This window comes from Chiloscyllium plagiosum, unplaced genomic scaffold (genome assembly GCF_037043375.1).
Source record: "Chiloscyllium plagiosum isolate Xiang-an unplaced genomic scaffold, Cpla_swu_hap1 HiC_scaffold_1, whole genome shotgun sequence".
NCBI lineage: Eukaryota > Metazoa > Chordata > Chondrichthyes > Orectolobiformes > Hemiscylliidae > Chiloscyllium > Chiloscyllium plagiosum.
In genome coordinates this window covers 9,091,233-9,117,713 of record NW_028270139.1, presented here as the reverse complement: position 1 = coordinate 9,117,713, position 26,481 = coordinate 9,091,233, and the positions used below count along the sequence as shown (strand labels likewise).

The window sequence follows — 26,481 nt, the reverse complement described above, 5'->3', positions numbered from 1 at the left end:
TATAGAGTTAAAGTTAGTGCTAGAGTTAAATGTGATTTAAGTCAAATAAAGTGAACTTAAATGAAGCAAGTTAAAGTTGAAGTTAGATGAAGTTAAAAGTAAATGTTGCAACAAACGCATGTTTTATTTTGAGTGTTGGTACTTAAATTAAATGGTTAAATAAAAAAGAGTTTGTTTAAGTCTGAGTTGGTTCCCTGCCTTTTGCCTGTCACATAACAGAGGAATACCTGAGTAAAAGGTTTGAATACTCCTTTCGGGCCACAGTAATAATTGTGATTCTCAAAAGTATTTTCAAAAACTCAAAACACAAAAAAGTTCTAAAGATTTTCTGGGAACAGGGTTTGAATCCCACCATAGAAGATGATGAAATTTGAATTCAATAAAACATCTGGAATTAAGAATCTAATGCTGACCACAAAACCACTGCTCATTGTCAGGAGAAAAAGAAATCACCACCACCTGCATGCATCCCTACAAGCCACTCACCATCCCGACTTGGAAATGTATCGCCGTTCCTTCATTGTTGCTGGATCAAAATTCTGGAATTCCCTCCCTAACGGCATTGTGGATTAACCCACAGTAGGTGGACTGCAGTGGTTCAAGAAGGTAGCTCACTGACACCTTCTCAAGGGCAACTAGGGACAAGCAATAAATGCTGGCTAGCCAGGATGGCCAGATCTCATGAATAAATAAAACAAAAAATTTCTGCAGCAGGTAGGACTTGAACCTAGGGGTAGGGACACTGCCACTACATCACTAGGATCCCCTCCACATGCCTCCCCCCCCCCCCCCCCCCCCCCCCCCCCCCAAATTCAATGCAATATCCCTAATTTGCTTTCAACAAGCTCTGAACAGACTTATTAACTATTATAATTAGTCTCAAAACAGAACTGGTTTGCTGGGGCTCACATTATCTCATCTGAATGATGCTTGCCTGCATCAGGAACAGTTATAGGAAACCAGCACACCAGCTGGTACTCACAAGCTTTTACTTCCACACCCAGAGACCTAAAAATACTACCCTTCACAGGTTAAAAGCCAGAAGGCCAAATTTGAGATGAAACAACAACTCAGGATGAGAGTAGGGGTTGAATGTTCTTGCGGAGCCAGAAACTCCCACCTCAATGCCAACACATCTGGTAACACAGCAGCACTGAAATTTAAGTCACATTTCCAATTCTAACATAATTATATGGCGAGGTTCTCCATGACACGACACTTAGATGCCCTGACATATGTCACCTAAAAAAGGCAGTGGGTTGATGCAAAAAGCTGGGGATGCATATTTCGCCACAGCCCTCCATCAACTCTGATTTGAAAAGTCTATTCCAACTCTAGTTATTGTAAAGACCATGGCACCATATTCTAATGCTTTTCTCTTACCAATGAAGCAGTAATCAACCTCTGCTCTTCAGGTTTCCAAGTAAAACTGTACAGATTGAAAGTTTTTGTAGTGGGGGAGATGCTAAAAATAGAATCAAAGCAAATCACTTGGAGAGCTCATAGAGCAGCTGCATTATTATTAATACAAAATTAAGATTTTGTTCTAAGGACTATAAGAGCCTCAAGGTACGCTGCTCATTACAAGGCATGTTGAATACTGCACACATATTATCATGGAAATTGAAGTTATCAAAATATGACATTGAAGTTTTCACAGCCAAACTTAATTGCTAAATTTCTGTCAAATTGATATTAGAAAAATACTGATATCTTTCTTCAAAAAAACACTTCAAATCTCATCCCCTTGTTCTTGATCCTTTCACTAGTGAGAACAATTTCTCCCTACCTAGTCTAACCAAACCACTCATGACTCTGAAAATTTCTGTAAAATCTCCACTTAGATTCCATTTTGTCCAATGAGACCTACCTCGCCAATTTATCCTCATAATTGAAGCTATCAAATTTCTTAGCAAATACATCTAGGTTTTTGGCTTTGAAATATTTCCATCCTCACAGCAAGCAAATCATTTTAATATAGTTGCTGAGAATAAGACACAGTTTCAACTATTAATGTAATAAAATAAATATCCAGAAATGTTCCAAACTTGTTTTTATAACCAACAGGCGAGGGATCAAACACTTGAAAGCTGGAATAAAACAAATTAAGTTTTTTTTAAAAAATCCATTCACAGGAACAGGGTGTCGCTGGCTAGGTCAACATACATTATCCAAACCTAATTGCCCAGAGGGCAGTTCAGAGTCAACCACATTGCTGTGGGTCTGAACTCACATATAGGCCAGACTAGATGAGGATGGCAGATTTCATTCCCTGAAGGTCATTCGTGAACCAGATGGTTTCTTTTTACAATAATTGAGAATGGCTTCACAGTAATCAGTAGTTTCTTAATTCGAGATTTTTATTTACTGAATTCAAATTCCAGTTGCCATGTTGGGTTTCAAATCTGGGTCCCAGAACATCAGCTGAGCTTTTGGATTAACAGTATAAAAAACAATATCACTATGCCATTGTCTCCCCAAATCAGAAGAACTTGAAACACGAACAATTAAAGAAAGCCAATTATAAAAGTGCTTGGGCCCCCTTGGTTGAAGTCTGTAGAGTAGCACAGGAGTTCAGATGCTGGAATAATCAGGCTCCGAGAGCAAAAAGCCTCATTTATTTTTTTCCAGGTTTAATTATCTTTCTGAAGACCTAACAGAGAATTATGAATAGCTGAAAATTTTTTAAAACGCAGTGATTTTGCCCTTTCAGAATTGAATATAATGACTCCATAAAAAGCGTCTCTCAGTTATCCACACAATATTTTATTAAAATAAATGGGTATAATACAATGCCACTCGTGCTTCTACTGTACAGTCCCAATCTAAAGCTGGGACACATATTTTAAAAGAAATGCTACCCTTTTACTATTTGGGTCATGTACTTTTCAAACTAGAATTTTTTTTTAATACCATGACCCTAAAAATCAACTTGATTCTACCTAACAAAATTAAATTTGAGCATTACTAGCTATTAACGTAATTAAATTCATGTCACAAATATGCAAAAAATCTGCAAGGAAATGGACATGACCATTTATTTGCCATCTCTTCAATTCAATTGATAAACAATGAAAATATTTCCTGTTTGATGTTGATGTTCATTGGAACAAGTTTGAGAGGAAAAAGTCATCAGCTTAACCACAATTATTCAATGATATCTATACTTGGATCTGATTACTGGCTAAAAACAGTCTCAAGTATTCCTCTACTTTCACAGAAGCTGCATTTGGATCTAGGAATCAACTCTGATTTTGTTATTTATAAATTTTGCTTTTTGTTCCACATCTTTAGCAATTGTGGAAACATTCATGACAAAACAAAATTAATATTTTTCTCACTTGCATCAAGCACAATTTTTGAAGGCTGTACCTTCCATTTCTTGGAACTGTAATAATACAAGCAGATTTTATTATCTACCCATTCAGCAGGCTATAATTGATCTGCCATCAAATATTATTAAGGTACATCAAAGAGAGAAATCAAATCATTTATTCTAATCTACTTTATTGTAAAACAGCATGTGTAAAATGAAGGGGAGGAGATAATGAAATTATGTTTCTAACTTACAACAATTCTCTGTGGCACAATGCAAAGAAACCAGAGAGTCTGGAATTTATGTAAATTGTATTCATCTATCAAGTATAACTAGGGCATTTACATTAAAAATGTTCTGTTTTACAGCAATCAAACATCAGTATGAATAAAAGGTTTGTATAAAATTTGTCTCAACTGTATTTTGAGCAAATGACTTCTAACCTCAATTACTAAGTGGAAAGCAAAAACAAAGACGCAGAATAGCTACAGTTTGAATCATAATTTCTTGCAGTAACTGCGGGTCATGATTTACCTTCCAAATATCAATTTCTCAATGTTCAGAAGCAATCAAAACAATTGTATTCCAGTAAGCATGAATAGCCACAAACTATAAGTTACTTTAAAATAATCTCAATTACTGCAATACAGCAATATAAATTTTGTCATTGCTGAGTTTATTAAAACAACAATTAGGAAGGACAGACAAAAGATTAAAGTCAATACCAGCTAAAACACTAACAACTGAAAGGACTTAGAATTCTGAGTTATTTGAAGGAAGATACTTAAAATTATGAGCTCATTTAAATTATAATCAGATTTAAAATATGCTCACACTAATATTAAGGAAATATTCACCCTATTCATGAGTGCATTTAATATGAGACGCAATATTAAAAAGTGAACCAAAACTTAAACAGATTGTTTCTTTTGAAATATCCCCTTACAATAAAGGAAACCAGTCAATAAAATCCATTTGTGTTACTATGTTTATTTTAGTAATAACTCTGTGACAAATAAACAACACAATTTCACAATTAATATTTCAGTATAGTCATTAAATACTTCTCTTACCAGAAAACTTCCAAAAGCAGAATTGAAAATTGCGGCCGCCTGTAAAACAAGGTTGGATTATTTAAATATTACTTTGATCTATTTTTGTTAATTGGGTATTAGTAATTTAACTTGCCAAATATGGCAAAGGCTTATATCATTCTAAAATTAACGCAGTAATCAAATACAATAGTGTAAACATATAATTATCTTTGATATGGACAATCAAACAAAAAATAACAAAGGATACTAAGATTCTTTATAAATACAGTATGCAAAAAATTTCAGTTTCCTTCAATTAAACATTAAAACTAATACAGCAAAATAACAACTAATATCCTAGATATGCTGTTAACCTGGAAAAGACGCAGAAGGTAAATAAAACAGAAGGATCTCTAACCTCACCCAGTCAAGTAATATGCAGTACCACAACAGTAAAACAACATGCTCTGTGGATTCAATACGGTCCTTTGAATCCAGGGAAGTAAAAGCTACACCACCTCGACTGAGAAATTAGGTAAAATCCACCAGACTTTAGCTTATTTATTGTAAAACACAACAAATATTTAAAAAGCGCCAATAAGCACAAGAAATTTTAAAACCAGAAATGATTCAAAGCCATGCTTGAAAGACAAAGCCAAAGCTAGATACTGCTTCTATAGAAGAAATGATAAGACTGAATAGATAATGCAATCTCTAGCTCTAGAGTATTAGGCTTTCTCATTCATGTTCATAATTAATTCAAGAACATTGATAATTTCATTAGACTTTACAGACGTATCAATAAATGATGGCAATGGAACACAGCTCCACCATGCCTTTAATATCACAGAAACCACTGACAAATAACCTCTGCTCACTGTCAAGGACGTGACATATAGCACTTCCTACTACTTAGGAACATTTTCAATATCTAAACCAAGATGATTTGCTAAATTGCAGTTTGGCACTTTCTCCTCCTTCCCCCCTTCATTATACACTGTTTATAATTTCAACAAAGGTGCAATAACGATACATAAAATTCGCAAAATGATAGATAGGTTATGAGAGTGCACAAAAATTTGGCAAACTTAGGTAAAAAAGATTCTTTTTTATGATGGCTCTGCATAGCACTTTGGAAGTTCTATGAAATAGTCTACTGATTGCCCCTTGACCAGCTGCTTGACAATTGTTTGTTCCTGGATCAGTTGCTCCCTTGGAACTTGCTGAACTCGTTCCATTACTTCAAGGATGTTGAAGTCAAAACCACACAAGCAAGCTTTAAGTGAGAAGTAATGATTGTGAATAACATTACATTGTTAACTCTTAGGTATCTTGCATTTCAGTGTAACTTCCATCACACCATTAATCTTAAGAGTTATTCACAGAATCCCTACAGTGTGGAAGCAGGCCACTTGGCCCATCAAGTGCACTAGTTGAATAAAAATAGCATATCTCTATACTGCTTACTGGGAGAATTTAAATCTTTTATTCTGGTAAAAATGGTGGTTACGCAGTTCCTATATGTAAAATAGAGATATCCCTGTCCTCTGCAGCCTAGATGGCAATTTATCATGTTTTGTAGGCAATGTAGATAATTTCCTACATTTCATGGTCTAAAACAGAACGTACACTCCTTATGGGATCTTAATAAATCTTCCACTGATTTCACAGTTCAAATTATGTAATTCCTAATCTTATTACAATCTTGAAATTCTTCTATCTTTTGTCAGATTCTGTCTTTTAAATCTTTTAAATTGTTCTTTGTTGCCTTGAATCTGCTCCAAGACCTTCTTGATGCTGCAGTCTTGGGATTAATTCATTTAATGGTCCTTGACTTTGCTACTGTAACTATGCCTTGTGGTGCCGCTTACAACAGCAGTGATACTTCTGGTGAATAGTAAAAGTCATTTTTAAAAAAATATTTTTCTCCTCAAACTGGCTCTTTGCGTTGTTAATTTAAGTTTTCTTGTGTGTCAAAAGGAATTTTCAACTGTACTGACAGTGCTCTGAAACACTTGCTTCCCAGCCAAACTCTGAATTGGAACTGCCTTGCAGTTCCTTTCATAAGTTCCGCTGACATATTCAAACACATGCAATTACTGACTAACTTTCTGAAGATTCTTAAAGTGGTCATGCCTTTAAAGTGGTAACTCATTTGTCTTTAACTTTTCCCCCCGTGTTGGATTTCTTTTTGCACCCTTGTTGTCTTGAGATACTTAAGCAATGATTCCACCAACGATCACCATATCCTGTGTTTTGCAGAACCAACCATTATTATTGTTGATGGAGACTCCTCCTTTCTACATTCGGTCTAAGGGTTTAACAGTGGTTAACAGTGATAAACTAAAGCTGTTCACACATAAAGCTTGAGCTAGAATCGTCTCTTCCTCACCCAAGAGTGCTTGATATCATGAAATTGTGTGGAGTCTCCAAAATGAAATGCTCGCTGAGCTGGGCCTGGGCTTCATCCGGAGGCTCACTGATGTTGTTACCTCGTATGGTGATGAAACATCTGAAAACTAACCTTCCAGCTTAGCGAGCAAACCTACATCCAGAACCTCAACCTGACATACAAATCTTCTCAAAACTTGCTAATATAGAAAGTATAAGATTCTGGGATTGAATGATGACAGGATGCCTTATTGGGAGATCCAGCATCAGGGCGCACAATTTTAACATAATGGATCTTCCATTTAACATACAGGCGAGATGGCATTGCTTCTCTCAGATGTTTTTGAATTCTCTTCCCAAATGAGCAATGGAGGAGGGGTTATTGAATATATTCAATACTGAGTCAGAGGTAGTATTTGATTGGCCATGGAAGTCAAGCATATGAGACAGAGGCAGGTAAAGATAAATTCACCATACTCCTACCAGCCCATACTGCTGCTCTCTCATTACAGAGAGATAACTGGTAGTTTAACCTGAGAGTCACCACGCTTCGAGCAATGGAAAGAGGTTGAGGAGAGTTCTTCATAGTAATCTTAGTCTGCCCAGGAATTGAATCCACAATGGTGGCATTACTCTGCATCACAAACTAACATCCAGCCAACTGAGCTAACCATGAACACAACACTCCAGATTGCAAACACAACAACATACTCCATTATGTAGAGAATTAAATACAAGTAAAGTTGGATTCTGGAGAATAAAGTATGCAGCTAGCTTATTGACAGAAAACAACAAAACAGATCACATTCAGATAGAATCGCACAGTGTCAACCTGGACAGATTCTTTGGATAAGAACAGAAATCTCGCAAGACTCCAGATAACATTTTGGTTAAGTGTCTTTGGAGCCAAATCTTATCAAATGTAAAGAACCTAGCTCTGCTTGTGCTGATTAGTTACTTGGTAGGGTTCTCTTCTTTTGGCTAAAAGAATAATCCCTCTTGTCCTGTTGGCTCTCAAATTAAACATTTTCACCTGGTTCTTAGGGCAGTAAGATTTGTTATCTGAAGCCAGTTTCATTCTCATGTGCAATACTTCTACTATCCACCTAGAATTAATTAACTAGAAGTCATTATATTTCACCTACTTATGATTTGACTGGGGTTTCTTTATATATATCATTAGGTTTCAACATAAGAATTAGAATTAGCCTTATCACATGTACTCAAATGAGCACAGTGATAAAAGCATCAAAGTTGTCACTGAGCCATCTTAGGTACAAAGGTTCTTCGGTACAGCTTTTTCAGGTACAGTTCTTAGAAAAATAGATAAGTAAAAAGTCCAGTATTACAGATTTTAGGGATAAACTATAAGAACAAAGAAAAATAAAGTTCAGGACAGTGACCTTCCAACCCAGTCTATGCTGGCACCTAACCTCCAGTGCATACCTAAGTCTAGGAGTCTACAGATTTTGAGTCTTGGGTCAGCCAATAAATGATAGAAGGTATAAAATTGATGGATGGATTTTGCCTTGGTTTGTCCATTTGAAGGAGTGCATCTTTACTATGGCATTTACTTTCTGTAAGTGTACTCAGATTCGAGTTTAAGCCTTAATCTGTATGGAAATAACAGAAGCTCACCTGAACTTCAATGGCCATCTTGGGTCAAGGCTTTTGAAAAATTTACTACCCTATTCTATCACAATATCAGTAAAAATTTCCAGCGTATCTATATGCTCGTAGGCATATGATTCCAGTGTGATGTAATTGCGCAGAATCTTCCTACCCTTGGAAGTAATTTAGACGTGTTAGTACTGGATCAGCAGCTTAACCTGTTCCCCAGACATGGGCATTCACCAGCAAAAGGCTAACCACCCAAATACCAGTTGGAATAATTAACTGGAGTCACTGTTGGTCAGTCTACCCCTGAGAGCTAAGCCTGGCAGATGCTTGGAGGTTGCTTTCAGTGGCTGGTCAGGGGAGCTCACAAGATCTCCTGTCCTAATGTTTCCAGTAGTAGCCTTGCTCTGCAGGCCACAACTACAGCAAAGAACAATCTTATGGAAGGGATAATCTTCAGAAAAGGCTTCAATCAGCAGTAAGCCCACCTCTTGGCGACCAACCCATAGTCTTCAACCAGACAACATACCAGAAGGTGGTCAGAAAAGATTTATTCGCCAGCTGCTCTTAAATCAAAGTGTGGGTTTGCAATCTGGAAATGGGCCAGTGTATTTTTATTAAAAAGGACATGATTCCATCTCATGAATTCTTACACCTGACACTCTTTATAGAACAAAATTATTATTTTAAGATAAATCATTAAATATCCCAAGGATGACTTCCAAACTTAGACTTAAACTTGAAAAGATTCTGAAGTCAAAAGGTGAAAGCTTTTGTTTTGATATAACATGCATAACTACCTACCCTGGAAGTTGCAGGAAGTATTTAATTAGCTCTATATGAATACTTGATTGATATATCAAGAACTCTGAAGCAGCCTCCATCACATTTGTATAAGTGACTGAAGTTCAGGGCATGAAAAACAGGCTGAGGATGGAAAGGTTCAATGTCCATCAAGTTTTAGCAGTATTCTTTACCATTATATATTTGTACGTGATGATGTAATTGAAGTATTTTGTTATTCCAAAATTCATTTACTGATTAATCCCAGTAAATTAAAATTTTCATTTTATTTTTAAATGAAAGAAACATATTTCTCTTAGCTTATTTATTTGATCATTTTGAAACCAAACTCAGGAAAATTGGAAACCTGAAAATCAAAAGCCTTAGTTATTCCAAGTATATGCTAAATAAAGAATTTCTTTTTCAAGTACAGTAGGAATTAGGCATCAGCTGTAGAGACCAATTACTCTTAAAAACCATCGAACAACATTTTTTGAAATGTTAGATACAGATGATCAGCAAGAAGCTTCTTCATGGAGCACTTTCACAAAAGAAAAGTAAAGAATTCAAGCGGATAAAGTGTGCCTCAGTTGATAACAAAGACAAAGTTGCAGACATTAAATTCCACAGCACCTTTTTTTCCAAAGGTTTGCAATCAAAAACAAAAGAATTATAACATAATATTTGACTTTTAAAACTTCTAAAGAGTGGATAATATACTCAAAATAGATTAAGCAAGCAAAACTGAAACTAAGCAACATTTAATAACTGTTGGTACATTTTTTTAAACCACGCATAGCTTTCTCAATCAAGAGAGGGTCCTTCATAGAACGAAGGCAATAGATTAAACTTCTTGCTAATGTGTGCTAAATTGAATCAGGTGTCCTGTCTGCTTAAGGAAATTGAGTTCTTTTTGTGGAAGTGGCTTTAATGAGAACAGAGTCTGGTGACATTGATGAATGGGATTGACACCAGAGAGAGCATGTAAGCAGGACAATATCTGCATGTTACACTACTGCTAGCTATTTTTCACTTACTATCTGAAATTACTCCATCATCTCATATGGGACTTATTAATCACAAATTTAGATACTTCATGATTTATTTTAGTATTATTCTGCAAATGGTGGGTCAATAACAAAAATCTTTATAAGTTATGTTTTAGTTGGTTTCAACTAAGCCCACACCTATCATTCACTTTCAATAAACATCAAATAATATTCATTTAAAATTTAATATTACTGAAAATACCTTATACTAACAGCAATTTCAACATTGCTCCAATAAACATTGAAACACCAGTTAGAACAAAGCTTGCATATTCAAATCAGGGAAAATAATCCAAAGGTGCAACTAAAATGTGGTTAGTAACCTTCACATATCCTAATCAGCAAAGCAATCACACGATATTATGAAGAGCCACAAACCATTGGTATGTTCAACGGGCTAAATTAAAGAACAGTGAGGGTGAAAACACAAAATAACATTGAAATGAGCATTGAGGCTTTAGACTCAAGTAATGAGCATTGCATACAGACTAACAGCAGATTGCTTTCATTTGGGAGCTCAGTTAAATTCTGTAAAATAATAAATAAACATAAATAAGACGTGAGTGAGCATGAATTCTACTGTGGCCATTTACAACATCCTTAACTTGCAACAATGGATAGTTGGGAGAACTTTAGTCAAGGTAATGTTTTTATGAATAAAATATATTTTGCGATAAAGACGTTTTCTCTTTTGAAAACAATTGCATTCAAGCTTGTTTCTTCCCACACTGTTGTGAGCAACTATACGACAGCTAAGTAATTTACATGACTCCACTTCCAGTCCGTAAAAACTTCACTTGAGAACACAGATTAGCATGTAAAAACGAAGCCTTTAATTGTTACTCAATATTAAAGTAGGTGCCCTTTGAAAAAGTGATTTCTTTTCATAAGATTTTGCTACAGCTAATGACAGGCATCAGGCAGATAGTGATTGACGGTAGACATCAATCATTAAATCTCACAACAAGAACTGTAAGAGATATTTTACATTTTTTAACCATGTTTTTCAGAAATAGCACAGCACACAATTTGTTTTGGGTGGTAAAAAACAATCGCAGTAAAATCAATGACGTCAAAACTTAACTGGACTAGGAATGGCAACAGAACCCAGAGTAGGAAAGGTAAAGTTAGCAACACGGATGATGCCAAAGGGTAATGAGATATCTAATATATAACCCTGTCTCTATTGTCATTAGTTAAGTTATAAGGGGCTGATATTATACTTCTATTCCTATAATTAAGCTTAGCCAGTGATGATTTTTTAAAATATTGCACACTATGCAATGTTGCGGATCTTTCTCTTGGCTCCATCTGGTCTGTAGAATGCACGTAATCAATCAGCCATCTTATTGATCCAAAGTAGGAATTGGACAAAGGATTTTTTAAAAACAATCAAAGATAACAATCTCTGCCTCAACATCAGCAAAGCGAAAGAACTGATCATCAACTTGAAGAAAGGAGGAGGACATGGCCCATTTATATCAATAGAGCTGAGGTGGAGAGATCGAGAGCGTCAAGTTCCTAGGTGAGACGATAACCAACAATCTGTCCTGGTCCTCCCATGCAGATGCAATGGTCAAGGCAGCACAAGGAAGTTCAGCATGTCCACAAAGTCCCTCACCTATATATGCACCATAGAAAGCTTCTGTAGTGGTGCATCATGGCTTGGTACAGCAACTGCTCTAGGTAAAAACAATGACTGCAGATGCTGGAAACCAGATTTTGGATTAGTGGTGCTGGAAGAGCACAGCAATTCAGGCAGCATCCGAGGAGCAGCAAAATCGACATTTCGGGCAAAAGCCCTTCATCAGGAATAAAGGCAGAGAGCCTGAAACATGGAGAGATAAGCTAGAGGAGGGTGGGGGTGGGGAGAAAGTAACAGAGTACAATAGGTGAGTGGGGGAGGGTATGAAGGTGATAGGTCAGGGAGGAGGGTGGAGTGGATAGGTGGAAAAGAAGATAGGCAGGTAGGTCAAGTCACGGGGACAGTGCTGAGCTGGAAGTTTAGAACTAGGGTGAGGTGGGGGAAGGGGAACTGTTGAAGTCCACATTGATGCCCTGGGGTTGAAGTGTTCCGAGGCGGAAGATGAGGCGTTCTTCCTCCAGGCGTCTGGTGGTGAGGGAGAGGCGGTGAAGGAGGCCCAGGACCTCCATGTCCTCGGCAGAGTGGGAGGGGGAGTTGAAATATTGGGCCACAGGGCAGTGGGGTTGATTGGTGCGGGTGTCCCGGAGATGTTCCCTAAAGCGCTCTGCTATGAGGCGTCCTGTCTCCCCAATGTAGAGGAGACTGCATTGGGAGCAACGGATGCAATAAATGATATTAGTGGATGTGCAGGTAAAACTTTGATGGATGCGGAAGGCTCCTTTAGGGCCTTGGATGGAGGTGAGGGAGGAGGCGTAGGCGCAGGTTTTGCAGTTCCTGCGGTGGCAGGGGAAGGTGCCAGGATGGGAGGGTGGGTTGTAGGGGTGGTTGGACCTGACCAGGTAGTCAAGGAGGGAACAGTCTTTGCGGAAGGCAGAAAGGGGTGGGGAGGGAAATATATCCCTGGTGGTGGGGTCTTTTTGGAGGTGGCAGAAATGTCGGCGGATGATTTGGTTTATGCGAAGGTTAGTAGGGTTGAAGGCGAGCACCAGGGGCATTCTGTCCTTGTTACGGTTGGAGGGGTGGGGTCTGAGGGCGGAGGTGCGGGATGTGGACGGGATGCGTTGGAGGGCATCTTTAACCACATGGGAAGGGAAATTGCGGTCTCTAAAGAAGGAGGCCATCTGGTGTGTTCTGTGGTGGAACTGGTCCTCCTGGCAGCAGATACGGCGGAGGCGGAGGAATTGGGAATACGGGATGGCATTTTTGCAAGAGGTAGGGTGGGAAGAGGTGTAATCCAGGTAGCTGTGGGAGTCGGTGGGTTTGTAAAAAATGTTAGTGTCAAGTCGGTCGTCATTAATGGAGATGGAGAGGTCCAGGAAGGGGAGGGAGGTGTCAGAGATGGTCCAGGTAAATTTAAGGTCAGGGTGGAATGTGTTGGTGAAGTTGATGAATTGCTCAACCTCCTCGCGGGAGCGTGAGGTGGCACCAATGCAGTCATCAGTGTAGCGGAGGAAGAGGTGGGGAATGGTGCCGGTGTAATTATGGAAGATCGACTATTCTATGTAGCCAACAAAGAGACAGGCATAGCTGGGGCCCATATGTGTGCCCATGGCTACTCCTTTGGTCTGGAGGAAGTGGGAGGATTCGAAGGAGAAATTGTTAAGGGTGAGGACCAGTTCGGCCAAACGAATAAGAGTGTCGATGGAAGGGTACTGTTGGGGACGTCGGGAGAGGAAAACACGGAGGGCTTGGAGGCCCTAGTCATGGCAGATGGAGGTATAAAGGGATTGGATATCCATGGTGAAGATGAGGCGTTGGGGGCTGGGGAAACGGAAGTCTTGGAGGAGGTGGAGGCGTGGGTGGTGTCTTGAACATATGTGAGGAGTTCCTGGACTAGGGGGGATAGGACAGTGTCGAGGCAGGTAGAGAAGAATTCAGTGGGGCAGGAGCATGCTGAGACAATGGGTCGGCCAGGGTGGTCAGGCTTGTGGATCATGGGAAGGAGGTAGAACCGGGCAGTGCGGGGTTCCCGGACTATGAGGGTGGAAGCTGTGGGTGGGAGATCTCCTGAGGTGATGAATTTCTGTATGGTCTGGGAGATGATGGTTTGGTGATGGGGGGTGGGGTCATGGTCGAGGGGGCAGTAGGAAGAGGTGTCCTCAAGTTGGAGTTTGGCTTCAGTGGTGTAGAGGTCAGTGCGCCAGACTATTACTGCGCCCCCTTTATCTGCTGGCTTGATGGTGAGGTTGGGATTGGATCAGAGGGATTGGAGGGCTGCGCGTTGTGAGGGTGAGAGATTGGAGTGGGGGAGGGGGGTAGACAGGTTGAGGCAGTTAATGTCCCGACGGCAATTGGAAATGAAGAGGTTGAGGGCGGGTAATAGGCCAGCGCGGGGTGTCCAGGTGGATGCAGTGTGTTGGAGGTGGCGAAGGGGTCCTCAGAAGGTGGGCGGGAGTCCTGATTGTGAAAGTAAGCTCGGAGGCGGAGGAAGAAGTGTTCGACGTCACGGTGTGCATTAAATTCATTGATGCGTGGACGGAGGGGGATGAAGGTGAGTCCTTTCTGCCAGGACTATAAGAAACAATACAAAGTTATGAACACAGCCCAGACCATCAAGCAAGCCAACAGCCCAGACCATCACGCAAGCCCACCTCCCCTCCACTGACTCCATCTATACTTCTCACTACCGTGGAAAGACAGTCAACATCAAAGACCCCTCCCACCATGGTTAAACTCTCTTCCAACTCTTCTGTCAGGCAGAAGATACAGAAGCTTAAACACATGTACCAACAGGTTCAAGGACAGCTTCTTTCCTGCTGAATGAACCTTCTAATTTCAAATCTAATGTTGATCTTGCTTTTGTACTTTTTCTATGCAGCCATAAATTATACACCTCACTTTGTCTAAACCCTATAATCTACCTGTACTGAAGGCAAAACAAAACTTTTCACTGTACTTTTCACTGTAGATGACAATAAATCAAATCAAATAAGCCAAATCAAAATCAGCATTAAGCATACTGACACTGGTGAAACCAAGTCATGCCCAAGTGTGAGGATTGAGCAGATAAAAAAAGGGCAAGATCAAATGCTAGGAATGCTTAGATTTGGGTATTGGAACCCTAGAAATACAAATATCAGAGGTAAGAACTGAAGCCAATTGAGACTACAGAACACCCGATTCAGTCAGATCACAAGCATGACGCCAACAGGCCTTTTGCAGAAGTAGCTAGCATGAGGGCAGCACGGTGGCACAGTGGTTAGCACTGCTGCCTCACAGCGCCAGAGACCCGGGTTCAATTCCCGCCTCAGGCGACTGTGTGGAGTTTGCACGTTCTCCCCGTGTCTGCGTGGGTTTCCTCCGGGTGCTCCGGTTTCCTCCCACAGTCACAAAGATGTGCGGTCAGGTGAATTGGCCATGCTAAATTGCCCGTAGTGTTAGGTAAGGGGTAAATGTAGGGGTATGGGTGGGTTGCGCTTCGGTGGGGCGGTGTGGGGCCGAAGGGCCTGTTTCCACACTGTAAGTAATCTGATCTAATCCAATCTAATCTATAAAGGTAAAAACCAGTTTATGACATGAGAGGAAAAGCCTAATCTCAGGAAGCAGAAAGTAGTAAAAGAAGTAGAAGGGACAATAATATTATTGATACAGGAAAGAGGAGTCAATTAAAAAAATACAACTAGGAAGCATTGCTTTGTAATGCAGTCCCCCACACACTTTATCTCTCCCTCACATCACGCACATACATTTGCAGAATTGTATTTGCAGATACATTCTACTTTGCTGAAAAAGCACACAATCTGCAGGCAGTCAATCCATGTGACATTTTATATATTCCTACTTTGCAAATAGAACCAGTCTGACTCAAGATTGGAATACAGACAGACTCAAACCTCACACCTTTAATGCACTGTCAAAGTGGAGATTTTTTTTTAATAAAACCTAAAGTTATCTCAGGAATGTGACTGGAAAGAAGTTCTAGGATTTACATATTAATGAATCAAATCTGCAATCCATTCTAAAAGATGAAAGACTTAACAGCAATCTAGGTTTGTTCAATATATCGTATCAGTTGCATGGCACTATGATCCTGTGCTATGAATTCTGTGTCTTATGAAGATGCCCCACTAGCCACCTGAGGAAGGAGCAGTGCTCTGAAAGCTAGTACTTCCAAAAATACCTGTTGGACTGTAAGCTGATGTTGTGTGATTTTTAACTTTTTCAATTGAATAAGAATATTAGAACCTGCCACTGCATTAAATTAGGTCCTGCATTTACTGGTTGATATCACACCAGTCACAAAGTTTCCTAGTAGATAAACAAAGCACCTACTCACAGGTGCAGGTAATAGTGGATTTTAGGATTGAAAAAGCAGAGCAAGGATCTTGTAGTGTGGTGGTAGTGTCCCTACACGGGGACCAAGAGGCCTGGATCAGGTCCTACCTGCTCCACCAGTGTGTAATAAAATCTCTGAACAGATGGATTAGAAAAATAGGTTAAATACAAAAAAAAAGTAAGAAGTGAAAAAGCGCACTAAGGAGCCCTTGAGCTGCAGTAGTAGTTTCCCTACCTCTGAGTCAAGAGGCCTGGGTGTAAGTTTCATTTGCTCTGGAGGTGTGTAATAACATCTCTGAACAGTGTGATTAGAAAATAGTTTGACAAAACATACCAGGCTCTTGTGGCCTCGTGGTAGTGTCCTACCTCTTGAGCTAGGAGGTCCTGGTTCAAGTTCCACCTTCTCCAGAATTATACCCTATGGCACCTGAACAGATTGATTACAAAATCTCAACAAGGCACAAAATGGAGCCTAGGATTTGATAGGTGGGTACTTAGGTTGAATGAGATGGACCACCTTTTGGGATCGTTGAAGCCTACAATGTTAAATTTGTTGCACAATTGTTTCTGTTTCCACAATTTGTGGGCCTGGATGTTGGAGACAGCAGATTGATTAAGGCAGTGACAAGTACAGAAATCATCTGTACTTATCACGGGGTGGAAAACATGGATATTTCTGCGATCCACTGCTTCAACAATCACTTGGCCAAGCAAATGCCATGTTCAGACCATGGATGTTGCCATGAGTCCTTGTACCTATCTCCCTTCTTTCACAAGTTATTGGTTAATGACAAGGTCTTCTTCTGAACATTTTGTCAGGAGACTATTCTACTGGAGGTTGCTCTCCTCCCTTCTTGTCAGTCATGTCTTCCAGAGACTTGTATTCTTCCCAGATTTGAGGCTGATATTTGTGAGGAGGATCAGTTTGTACTCTGCTAGAACTCAGGTTAGGAATTTTTCAAGGTCAGTATACAATCCCATTTTGATCTCAACTGTTGCCTCAAGTGTATGGCATAGTGCTGATGACAGTTGCATTAGGATTCCTCATTAGTGTGAACCAGGTAGTCATAAAACACTTGCTTATCTACGATTCTTATACGGAAGTCACAGGTGGAGTGGTGGCCAAATAAACACATTTTGATGGCAAAGCCCATTCCTTGGTACATGAGAAAGTGGAAAGCCAAGATTCTTTTCCAACCAGCACCCTAAATATCTTATCCTATCAATTAAGATCAATGCCGTGCTCCTGGAAGATAAGGATCATTTTCTGTATCTTGGGAGGCTAATTTCAATGAAGGCAGATGTAGAGGCTAAAATTCATGATCATGTCCAACCTGTCAGATCAGGAGAAGTGTATTTGAGGATTAGGATTTCAAAGCCAAGGCTGAGGTCGCAGTTTACCATGCAGGAGTAGATCCAAGAACTCCTATTTTTAAAATATTATTTATTCATGCAACGTGTCATAGGAGCTCATTTCTAACTGCCCAGACAGCAATTAAGAGTCAACCACATTGCTGTAGATCTGGATTCACATGTTGGCATAGCAGATGAGAATGGCAGATTTCCTTCCCTCGAGGACATATGGAACCAGATGAGTTTTCACAAAAATTCAGTGGTTCATGGTTCACGAGGCATGCTTATATTCTGGACTTTTTAAAATTGAATTCAAATTTCACTATCTGCCAGAGTGGGAGTCAACCCCATGTCCCTGGAACATTACTCTGAGGTCCACTAAAAATTCCACTATGCCACCATCTCCCCTAAATATGGTTCAGTGGTTTCGACAACCTACAACAGGCACCTCAAAAGTACCAGCAATTGCAAGATCTCTTCAAACCTGGTGTCAAGACAGGCAATCCAATGCAATAATCAAGCCAACTCGTCCAACATTGAGGTGTTAATTACTCCAAACTAACTCTGATGGGTGGGGTGTTGTTCCAATGCCTGACATTAGATTTCTGAGACATTTGCCCTACTCTGAATTCTGTCATAGCAGGACTCTCCCCGGCTCCAATGATTCCTGAAAGATCACGACCAATGCCTCCTCGGCTATCTTCTTTACAACTCTGGGGTATAGTTCATCTGGTCTGCGCGATTTATCCAATTTCAGATCTTTCAGATTTCCCAGCACTTTCTCCTTAGTGATAACCACTGCATTTATCTCAGCTCCCAACTCTAAGTTCTGGTATAGAGCTTTATAGAGGTCCTACAGTGTGGAAACAGGCCATTTGGCCCAACAAGTCCACAACGACCCTCCAAAGACTATCCTACCCAGACCCCTTCCCCTATTAGAGTCAAGAGTGTGGTGCTGGAAAAGCACAGCAGGTCAGGCAGCATCCGAGGAGCAGGAGAATCGACGTTTCAGGCATAAGCCTGATGCCGCATGACCTGCTGTGCTTTTCCAGCACCACACTCTCGACTTTGATCTCCAGCATCTGCAGTCCTCACTTTCTCCCTTCCCCTATTACTCTATATTTCCTCTGACTACTGCGCCTAGCCTACACATTCCTGAACACTATGAGCAATTTAGCATAGCCAATCCACCTGACCTGCACATCTTTGGACTGCGGAAGGAAACCAGAACACCTGGAGAAAACGCACGCAGACAGCCCCATACCCTGCTGGTGTCTTCCACCATGTAGACTGATGAAAAGTACCTTTTCAGTTCTTCCATTTCTTATCACTCCTCCAGCTTCTCTTTCCAGCAGTCCAATTTACACTCTTGCCTCTTGCTTACCTTTTATGTGTTTAAAAGTAACTCTTGCAATCTTCTTTTATATTACTAGCTCGCTTACTGTCGTATTTCACCTTCTCCCCCTTATTGCTTTTTCACTTATCCTCCACTGGTTTTTAAAGACTTCCCAATCCTTTGCCTTCTCACTAATCTTCACCACATTGTATGGTTTTTCTTTTATGCTGTCCCTGACTTCCTTTGTAAGCCATGGTTGCCTCATCCTTTCCTTAGTATGTTCCTTTTTCCTTGCGATTATCCCCCTGGAACTCTTGCCTTTGCTGCTCCACCATTTTCCCTGTTAGGCTCTCCTTCTAATTAGGTTGAAGGAAGGAGATATGAAGTCAAACTGATAGAGGACATGCAATTAGATAGCTTTCAATGGTTGAGGGATGTATGATGAGAAAACTTAAATAAAAGATTCCAGCCAAGCAATGTAGAACAGGTAATGGGAGAAATAATTTTAAAATAAGATTAGAAGAGTGTAAATTCCATTTCTGATGTAGGACATTAAAACAGAATCCATGTCAACATTTAAGACGAGGTTAAATTGGTTGTTGAAGGAAAAGGAGCAAAGGATTACGTAAAAAACATTGGTTCACAACAGTATCATGCAACATTCTGGAATCCACATTATAGGAGATATGTGATAGCACTGGAGAGCGTGCAGAGGAGACTTACCAAACTGCTGCCTGGGCTATGGAATTTCAGTTATGAAGAGAGATTGGACAGATTGGGATTGTTCTCTTTGAAGCAGAGGGGATTGAGAGGAGACATGATAGAATAGACAGAAAGAACCTTTTCTCCTTGCTGGAGGGATCAAATGAACTGGGGGCTTAGATTTAAAAGTAAGCAGAAGGTTTAGATGAGATCTGAAGAAATATTTTTCACCCAGAGGATGGTGGGAATCTGGAATACACTGCCTGTAAGGGTGGTAGCGGCAGAAACCCTCATAATATTTAAGTATTTAGATGCACACTTGTAATGCCAAAACATACAAGGCTGAGAGTCAGGTACTGGAAAGGAGGAGTAAAAATAGTTAGTGTGTTTATTTTCGACCCGTGAGCACATGATGGGCCAAAACATCAATCTATGTTGTAGATCTCTATGACTCTTAAAGGGACTGGCACATGGGATTTATATTGTTACTCATCTGGAGAGCAAACACCAACACAGGGTAATTAGATAGAAATTTCCAGTCTTGCAGTTTCTGAGAAATTTTAAGTAGGAAGTTATCCGACAGTTAGAATGGGTTAGAGGGCATCATGATCGTTTAATTATTTGGAGGCTAGTTACTGGCTGACAAAAGGCAGGGTATACAGAAGCAGATCAGAGGGGTAGGAATTTCTAGTCTGTAATGGGATCAGGCACTGCTTCAGTCATTGCCTAGGAGAATAGCTACATATGGCGTCTCCATTTTAAAATAAATACAAGTTCTTTGCCTCCAACTGATAAGTTGAAGGTCTCCAGGACAAGTATCACATTATGACTAGTTTAGATGGTTGTAAGAAAGGGAATGAAGGGGCATAGGAGATTCACAAGAGAATTGAGAGAGAAGAGAAATGAACCTTTTACCTCTTAAAACTACATATAAATGTTTTAAGGGTCAATACAGCATGAAAAGCATCTCTGATGGAAGATATGTTCTGACAAGTGAGTCAGTCACAGCTAACTTACACATAAATTACAAGCAACAAACCAATGAGGGAAATGGAAGGGAAGAGAAAGAATACATGGAGGAGATACTGAAGGTGGAAACGAGGCGGGGGGGGGGGTGGTTTCGTGGAAGAGGGGAAAGGGTAAGGTGGGAAGAAAACAGTGAGAGTGATTGCAGTCACGAATTTTGGAACTGTTTCACAGCACGTAGAGGTAGCTTTCACATTGTGTTCATTGATTTTCCTGCAACTTTTGACCCCGTTATCTCTTGCTTATATTAAGAGTTTTTGTAACTCGTCCTTTAACTTCAAAGGCATTTCCAAGTTTTAAATAAAACCAGTTATAAAACCTAGACTAAAAGGAATTTCAGTGGCATGACTGAAACTTTGGATTCCAGGCAATATTTGTCGTCCAATTCCAATATTTATGCAGGAAAAGATTAAAGATTAACTAAATCACTGTCTCAAATGGGAAATGAAGCTCTGTTGTCCATGTCATCCAATTTACTTAATTTCTTCATCAACAGTGCGTTGCATGCATCACAAGGTGAACCTCAGGCTTCCTGCTCCAAGCATTCCAAATGCAATGTCATGTCTCAAGATGGCATAATGGCTGCCATGCTTTAAGGATTTTCGTTCATATTATTGGTTGTAAGTTGCGATTATAACGTTATTCTAAGGAATCATAATCTTCCAAAACTGTGCTGAAAAGCTTGAAGAGCAATTCAATTACAAATGTCGCCATATTGTCTAGATGTCTAATACTTAATTATTCCTGCACAGATTACAAATATTTAATATTACACAATCCTGAGCTGGTAGCAGCAGTTTGAGCGAGAATGTGGGTCATGTTGGTTGGGAGAAATATGACTTAATATCTGTAATAGCAATATGCACAACTAACAATCCTCAGTCTTTTTCAATTCCTGCACAGAAATTCTCTGGACTTATGCATGCAGAACTTAATCCTATGACAGAAAGGGGTAGGAAGTGAGGGTCCAGTATATCAAAAAAATAGAAACTTTCAGGATAGATTTGTCAGGACCTTGATTTGAATGCTTTAAGTACAGTGGCCATTAAATTGATATTGCCTCACCCCGAATTTAAAAAGAAAATTAATTACCTCAAGATATGGTGGCTGTTTTTCGACAATCCACATAAAACACAATTTTTGATCATTTTTCCCCCAACAGTCAAAGCAAGCTGAATAAATAGGAACTTGATCAGGATTTGCTAATGAGACAAGGATGACAATGAAACCACACGATCAAATGCCAGGTGCAGTCTAGCATGAGCTTGCCGAAAGGTGGTTGTATAGTTATTTATAACTTTATGTTGTAGGCTCAGCTGTTGAATAAACCCATGAGATTTCCTAGTCAATAACTAATACTAATGAGACAATTAATATGTCAAGAATCATCCAGACTTGAAAAGTTAGCTTGTTTTTTTGCTCTGTGGATGCTGCCAGACCTGCTGTGATGTCCAATACTATTTCTTTTCAGAACAGATTCCAGCATCTGCAGTAATTTGCTCCTAAATAATATATCAACTAAGCTTTCTCTGTAGGGTTGGGATATCTGGTCGACATGGACGGGTTGGATCGAAGGGTCTGTTTCTATGCTGTACATCTCTAAGACTCTATAGCTAACATTTATCTACACACCCTGGATTTAGGAATAAAGACTACATCCTTCCTACCAGCGGATTGACTGTCCTTCCTATCAGAAGTACAGAAACAACTTTTATAGAATTCTTGAATGTAGAAATCAAAACATGTGGAGTCTCTCCATGTTAGTAAGCAATGTTTAAAGGAAATGCGTAATCTAGTGAACCTTGATATGGTTTACTTCCTAGATGTTAACCCCTATTAAATATAACGCATAAAATCAAGCTTTATTGAGTTTTACTGAAGTTTATTTACATTCAATTACATACACAGCTGTGGTTCAGTGTGTAGTGGTGTTACTCTACATTATGCACACATAGCAGGCTGACTCCATTACACAGAGAGATTGATGAAATATAAGGGATTACCTTTATACCAGAATGTCACATGCTGTGATAACTGACAATCTTAAAAACAACTGTCATGCCTGGTATCTATGCTATAACACATCCCATTTCACTTCCAAACTTGAGTGTTGCCACTGTGGGTAAACCCCAGGATGTACGCAGATTTACCATAGCTATTCAAATATTTGGCAAGTTATTTTACATTTAATGATCATAGTTTTCATAGAAAGAACAATGCATTCTGCAGCAAAACAGAAGTTGGTGGAAAACCTCAGCAGGTCATGCAGCATTGGTGAAGAGAAATCAAAGTTAACATTTTGGGGCTGGTGTCCCTTTCTCAGAACAGAGTTTTTCTAATGCATTCTGCAAGACTGTTATAAAGTTATACAGCATGGTCCAACTTGTTTTCATTGATCAGACATCCTAAACTAATCTGAAGATAGTGAGGAGAGGTGGTAATATGTTGAATACCCTATTTCTTGTCCATGATTGGAAGGACACACTGGTCTACTTCCAACTGTTGTTCAGCATACCAAACACTGAATATGGTGGTCAAGATGTCAACAACCATTACACTGATGATTCTGAAAAGTCATACCAGACACGAAACATTAACTCTGATTCTCTACACAGATGCTCCAAACTTGCTGAGTTTCTTCAGCATTCTGTTTATTTCAGATTTCCAGCATCTGCTGTCTTTTGCTTTTATTGCACTAGTAGTACATTTGGTTTGTCTCACAAAAGGCAGTAGGTGAAATAGTCAAAAGAATGTAATACTGTCTGTGGACATGGAAAATATCAGTTGCAGTCTTGCATCACAGTTTGGAAGAAATATCATATGCTCTTGATTGTTGGGGATGATGGAACTAACATATATCACAGGACTTGAATCAATAACTGATATCCTTATTAATACTGAGCCAACACATGGACTTACATGCCAATCTCTCTCTATGCATCAATTTCACCCACATGTGTATGGTCTTGGACATCTTGATGGACAGCTCATGGAATTATGACTTATTTGCTTTTGATGATTACATTTATGGACGGTCCAAGTTCACCTTGGAATGACTAGAACAAATGGACTAGCTTAAGGACCTGGATGCATTCAAAACACAGGTTGATAATGAATTTTTTGAGCTGGAAAGCTGGTAATGTTCTGAGGTAGCTTGCCAAATCTGTTCCGCATGGTTGCAATCGAAGTGTATGAGAGCAAGTTTGCAGTCTGGGATCTTTGGTGTTGCAAATTATGGATTTGTCACCTCGTAGATCATATTAAGATGCAGACCTATGCTTGCTTGCAAATGGATAGTTGTTGGTCCATTTGTTTCATAGATATAAAAGGTGTCAGGTGCCTATCTCAACAGTTGTGTTGGCATTTAAGATAGGTGTACCAATATATGGGATGTCAGACTCATTGTAAGCAGTTAGTTTACCTTAGATGAATTACATCACATTGTGCCAGTTTCCTGAATATATCTTGTGTAAGAAGTCTAAAAGGGTTATTTTACACTTATTAACTATATTGATTTTTGACATATGATGCATGCTGTCCACTCCTTTTGTGGTTTTCACTTGCATGGAGTTAAAGGCTTCAGCTTTTCTTATCTCGACCATGCAGTGTGTCAAATTTACCATGTGTAATGCCTGACTGGTGTCTGTACACATTGTAATTACTTCCTGAGATTTATTGGTATGCTCGGATGTCAGAAAGGAACTTTGGAAGCTTCCACAGCATTTTTCCTTGGTTGTCTGTTCTTCACGTACTGCTGTGGGACGTGAGTTTCTCTTAGTGATTGCATTTTTAGTCCAATGCCCTCTTGCATGCGTCACAAGATGCTGATGGGTGAGACAGGACACACCTCATACAAGATCGTGATGTTCCACAGAACCTGTAGACATCTGCACTAGTTGTTTTAGAATGAAGCTCTTACAAATGTTAATAGCCTGCTACAATTTGTTTGAATTTATATTTTTTTCTTGTACATTATCAATCGTATATTCTCAGGCTTGGCAAGAAGTAATTTTGAATGATTTATTGAATGTAGAGGCATACGCGAATTCCAGAAGCAATTCAGGTTAGCTTTGGTGAAAGCACTTCCCGCATCTTTTCATCAACACATACCTACAAATTGATTTAATCGTTTTACCTAGCTGTTGGGGATATGACTTAAACTCAAGATTGTCTATACTGAAATGGACTAAAATGTTAAATTGATATATTTTTTAAAAATTCCAGGATGTTGTGATCATTGGAAATAACACAGGAGTCTATTGTTCTTACCCCTTCAGTGCCCATAGTGAGAAGAGATTTCCTTGTCATTCTTTGTCAGTTCTGCTGATTCATAAACATCAATTCTTTCTTTAAACTGAAGGTCTGACAGAATGTCAATGGAATTGTAATTCATGATTAGATATTTGGTTTCAATCTTTATGCGTAGAACTATGCTCTTTAATAAGTCATTAAAAATCTGTATTAGTATTTTTTTTATTTTTGTTGGCTTTAAAAGAGTTTCTCTTCTCTTATTTGTTGCTGTAGCTTTAAACGTAGTAATTATAATCTCTTTATTGTTGTGGGTTTGAACTTATCTCTTTTCTTGCTGTACCTTTTAAAAGTACAGAGTTGTGGTCACAGGTTTTTGTCTATAGGTAGCGTTCGCACCAAAAAATAAGCAGAAAAAAAGCTGTGATTATCTCAAGCAGACTTTTTAAAAAAATGTTCACGTGTTCTAGTCCATTTAAAAGTCTTTTTTTTTTCTTAATTTGGGTCAGCATCAGCCTCTCATGCTTTAAAAGAGAGAGATAAAGTAATCAGTACTTCAGTACAGGTTTGTACCCTTTAGCTTTGGTTAAAGCGCATTAGAGCTGAAAATGTGTTGCTGGAAAAGCGCAGCAGGTCAGGCAGCATCCAGGGAACAGGAGAATCGACGTTTCGGGCATAAGCCCTTCTTCAGACAGATTGCTACATAATAATTAGGGAAAAAGTATTTTCATGACTGCCCACATTATGGTCACCTTTTCAGCCTTCAGTGCCACTTACTAGCTTTCAGAAATAGCTTTTAACGCTCACCTGTTACCATTGTGACATGGTTTGTAGTTTAATATATGTTAGCCTATGCAATATACACTAGATAGTTGGGAGCTTGCTGAGTCATGAAGGGTATTTATAATGCAAATGATTTAGAAAGCTAAAACAAACAGACTTCCACACAGTCTGCGTTCTGTGCTTACTGATGTTGCGGTACATAATATACACACAACTGACTGACCACAGTGATTGAAGTGGGCTAGGTACTTATCAATGTCACATCTTGATTATATGTAGCTGTCTGAAAAGGTACAGGCCAGTCTTCTCTGGAACCTAGTGGAATAAGTTTTTAATTTATTTGGCTATGGCTAAGCTACCTGTTTGTAACAATTTAGTACCTGAACCTTTGACCACCAATTGAAATAAATAGCTATATAATGAACATAAGACGACTGGTGCAGTAGCATTATTGTCATGTTAACAGACTGATAATGAAGAGACCTCAAATAACAAAACAAATATGTTTAAATGCCACCATAACTGAATTCAGATTGTCCAGTTAATTAAAAGACTTAAATTGTGTCTTCAACATAATAAGACCTCCCCAGGCACTTCATGGAGCATTATAAAAAATGATCAAAAGCTTGCACAAAGTATGTTTTAAGGAGAGTTTTGAAAGAGCGAGGCACAGAGGTATACGGCAGCATTTCCAAAGCCTTTCCAGCCAAGGTAACTTAAGGTTCAGCCATCAATGCTGAAGCATTATAATTAGGAATTAGGACCTGATCAGGTGTACCCTAGAATTCTGTGGGAAGCTATGGAAGTGATTGCTGGGCCTCTTACTGAGATATTTGTATCATCAATAGTCACAAGTGAGGTGCCGGAAGACTGAAGGTTGGCTAACGTGGTGCCACTGTTTAGAAAGGTGGTAAGAAAGGTAT

At 39.3% G+C, this 26,481-nt stretch overlaps 1 protein-coding gene across 3 annotated transcripts in view; it reads right to left on the bottom strand.

The window, feature by feature from the left end:
- Positions 1-26,481, bottom strand: part of slc10a7 (solute carrier family 10 member 7) — a 274,370-nt gene that overhangs the window by 179,360 nt on the left and 68,529 nt on the right. For all 3 annotated transcript variants that reach the window (XM_043699319.2, XM_043699311.2, XM_087975565.1), the window contains one exon: positions 4,390-4,428. In XM_043699319.2, coding sequence (XP_043555254.1) covers positions 4,390-4,428 — 39 coding nt within the window. The remainder of the gene's footprint in view (positions 1-4,389; positions 4,429-26,481) is intronic.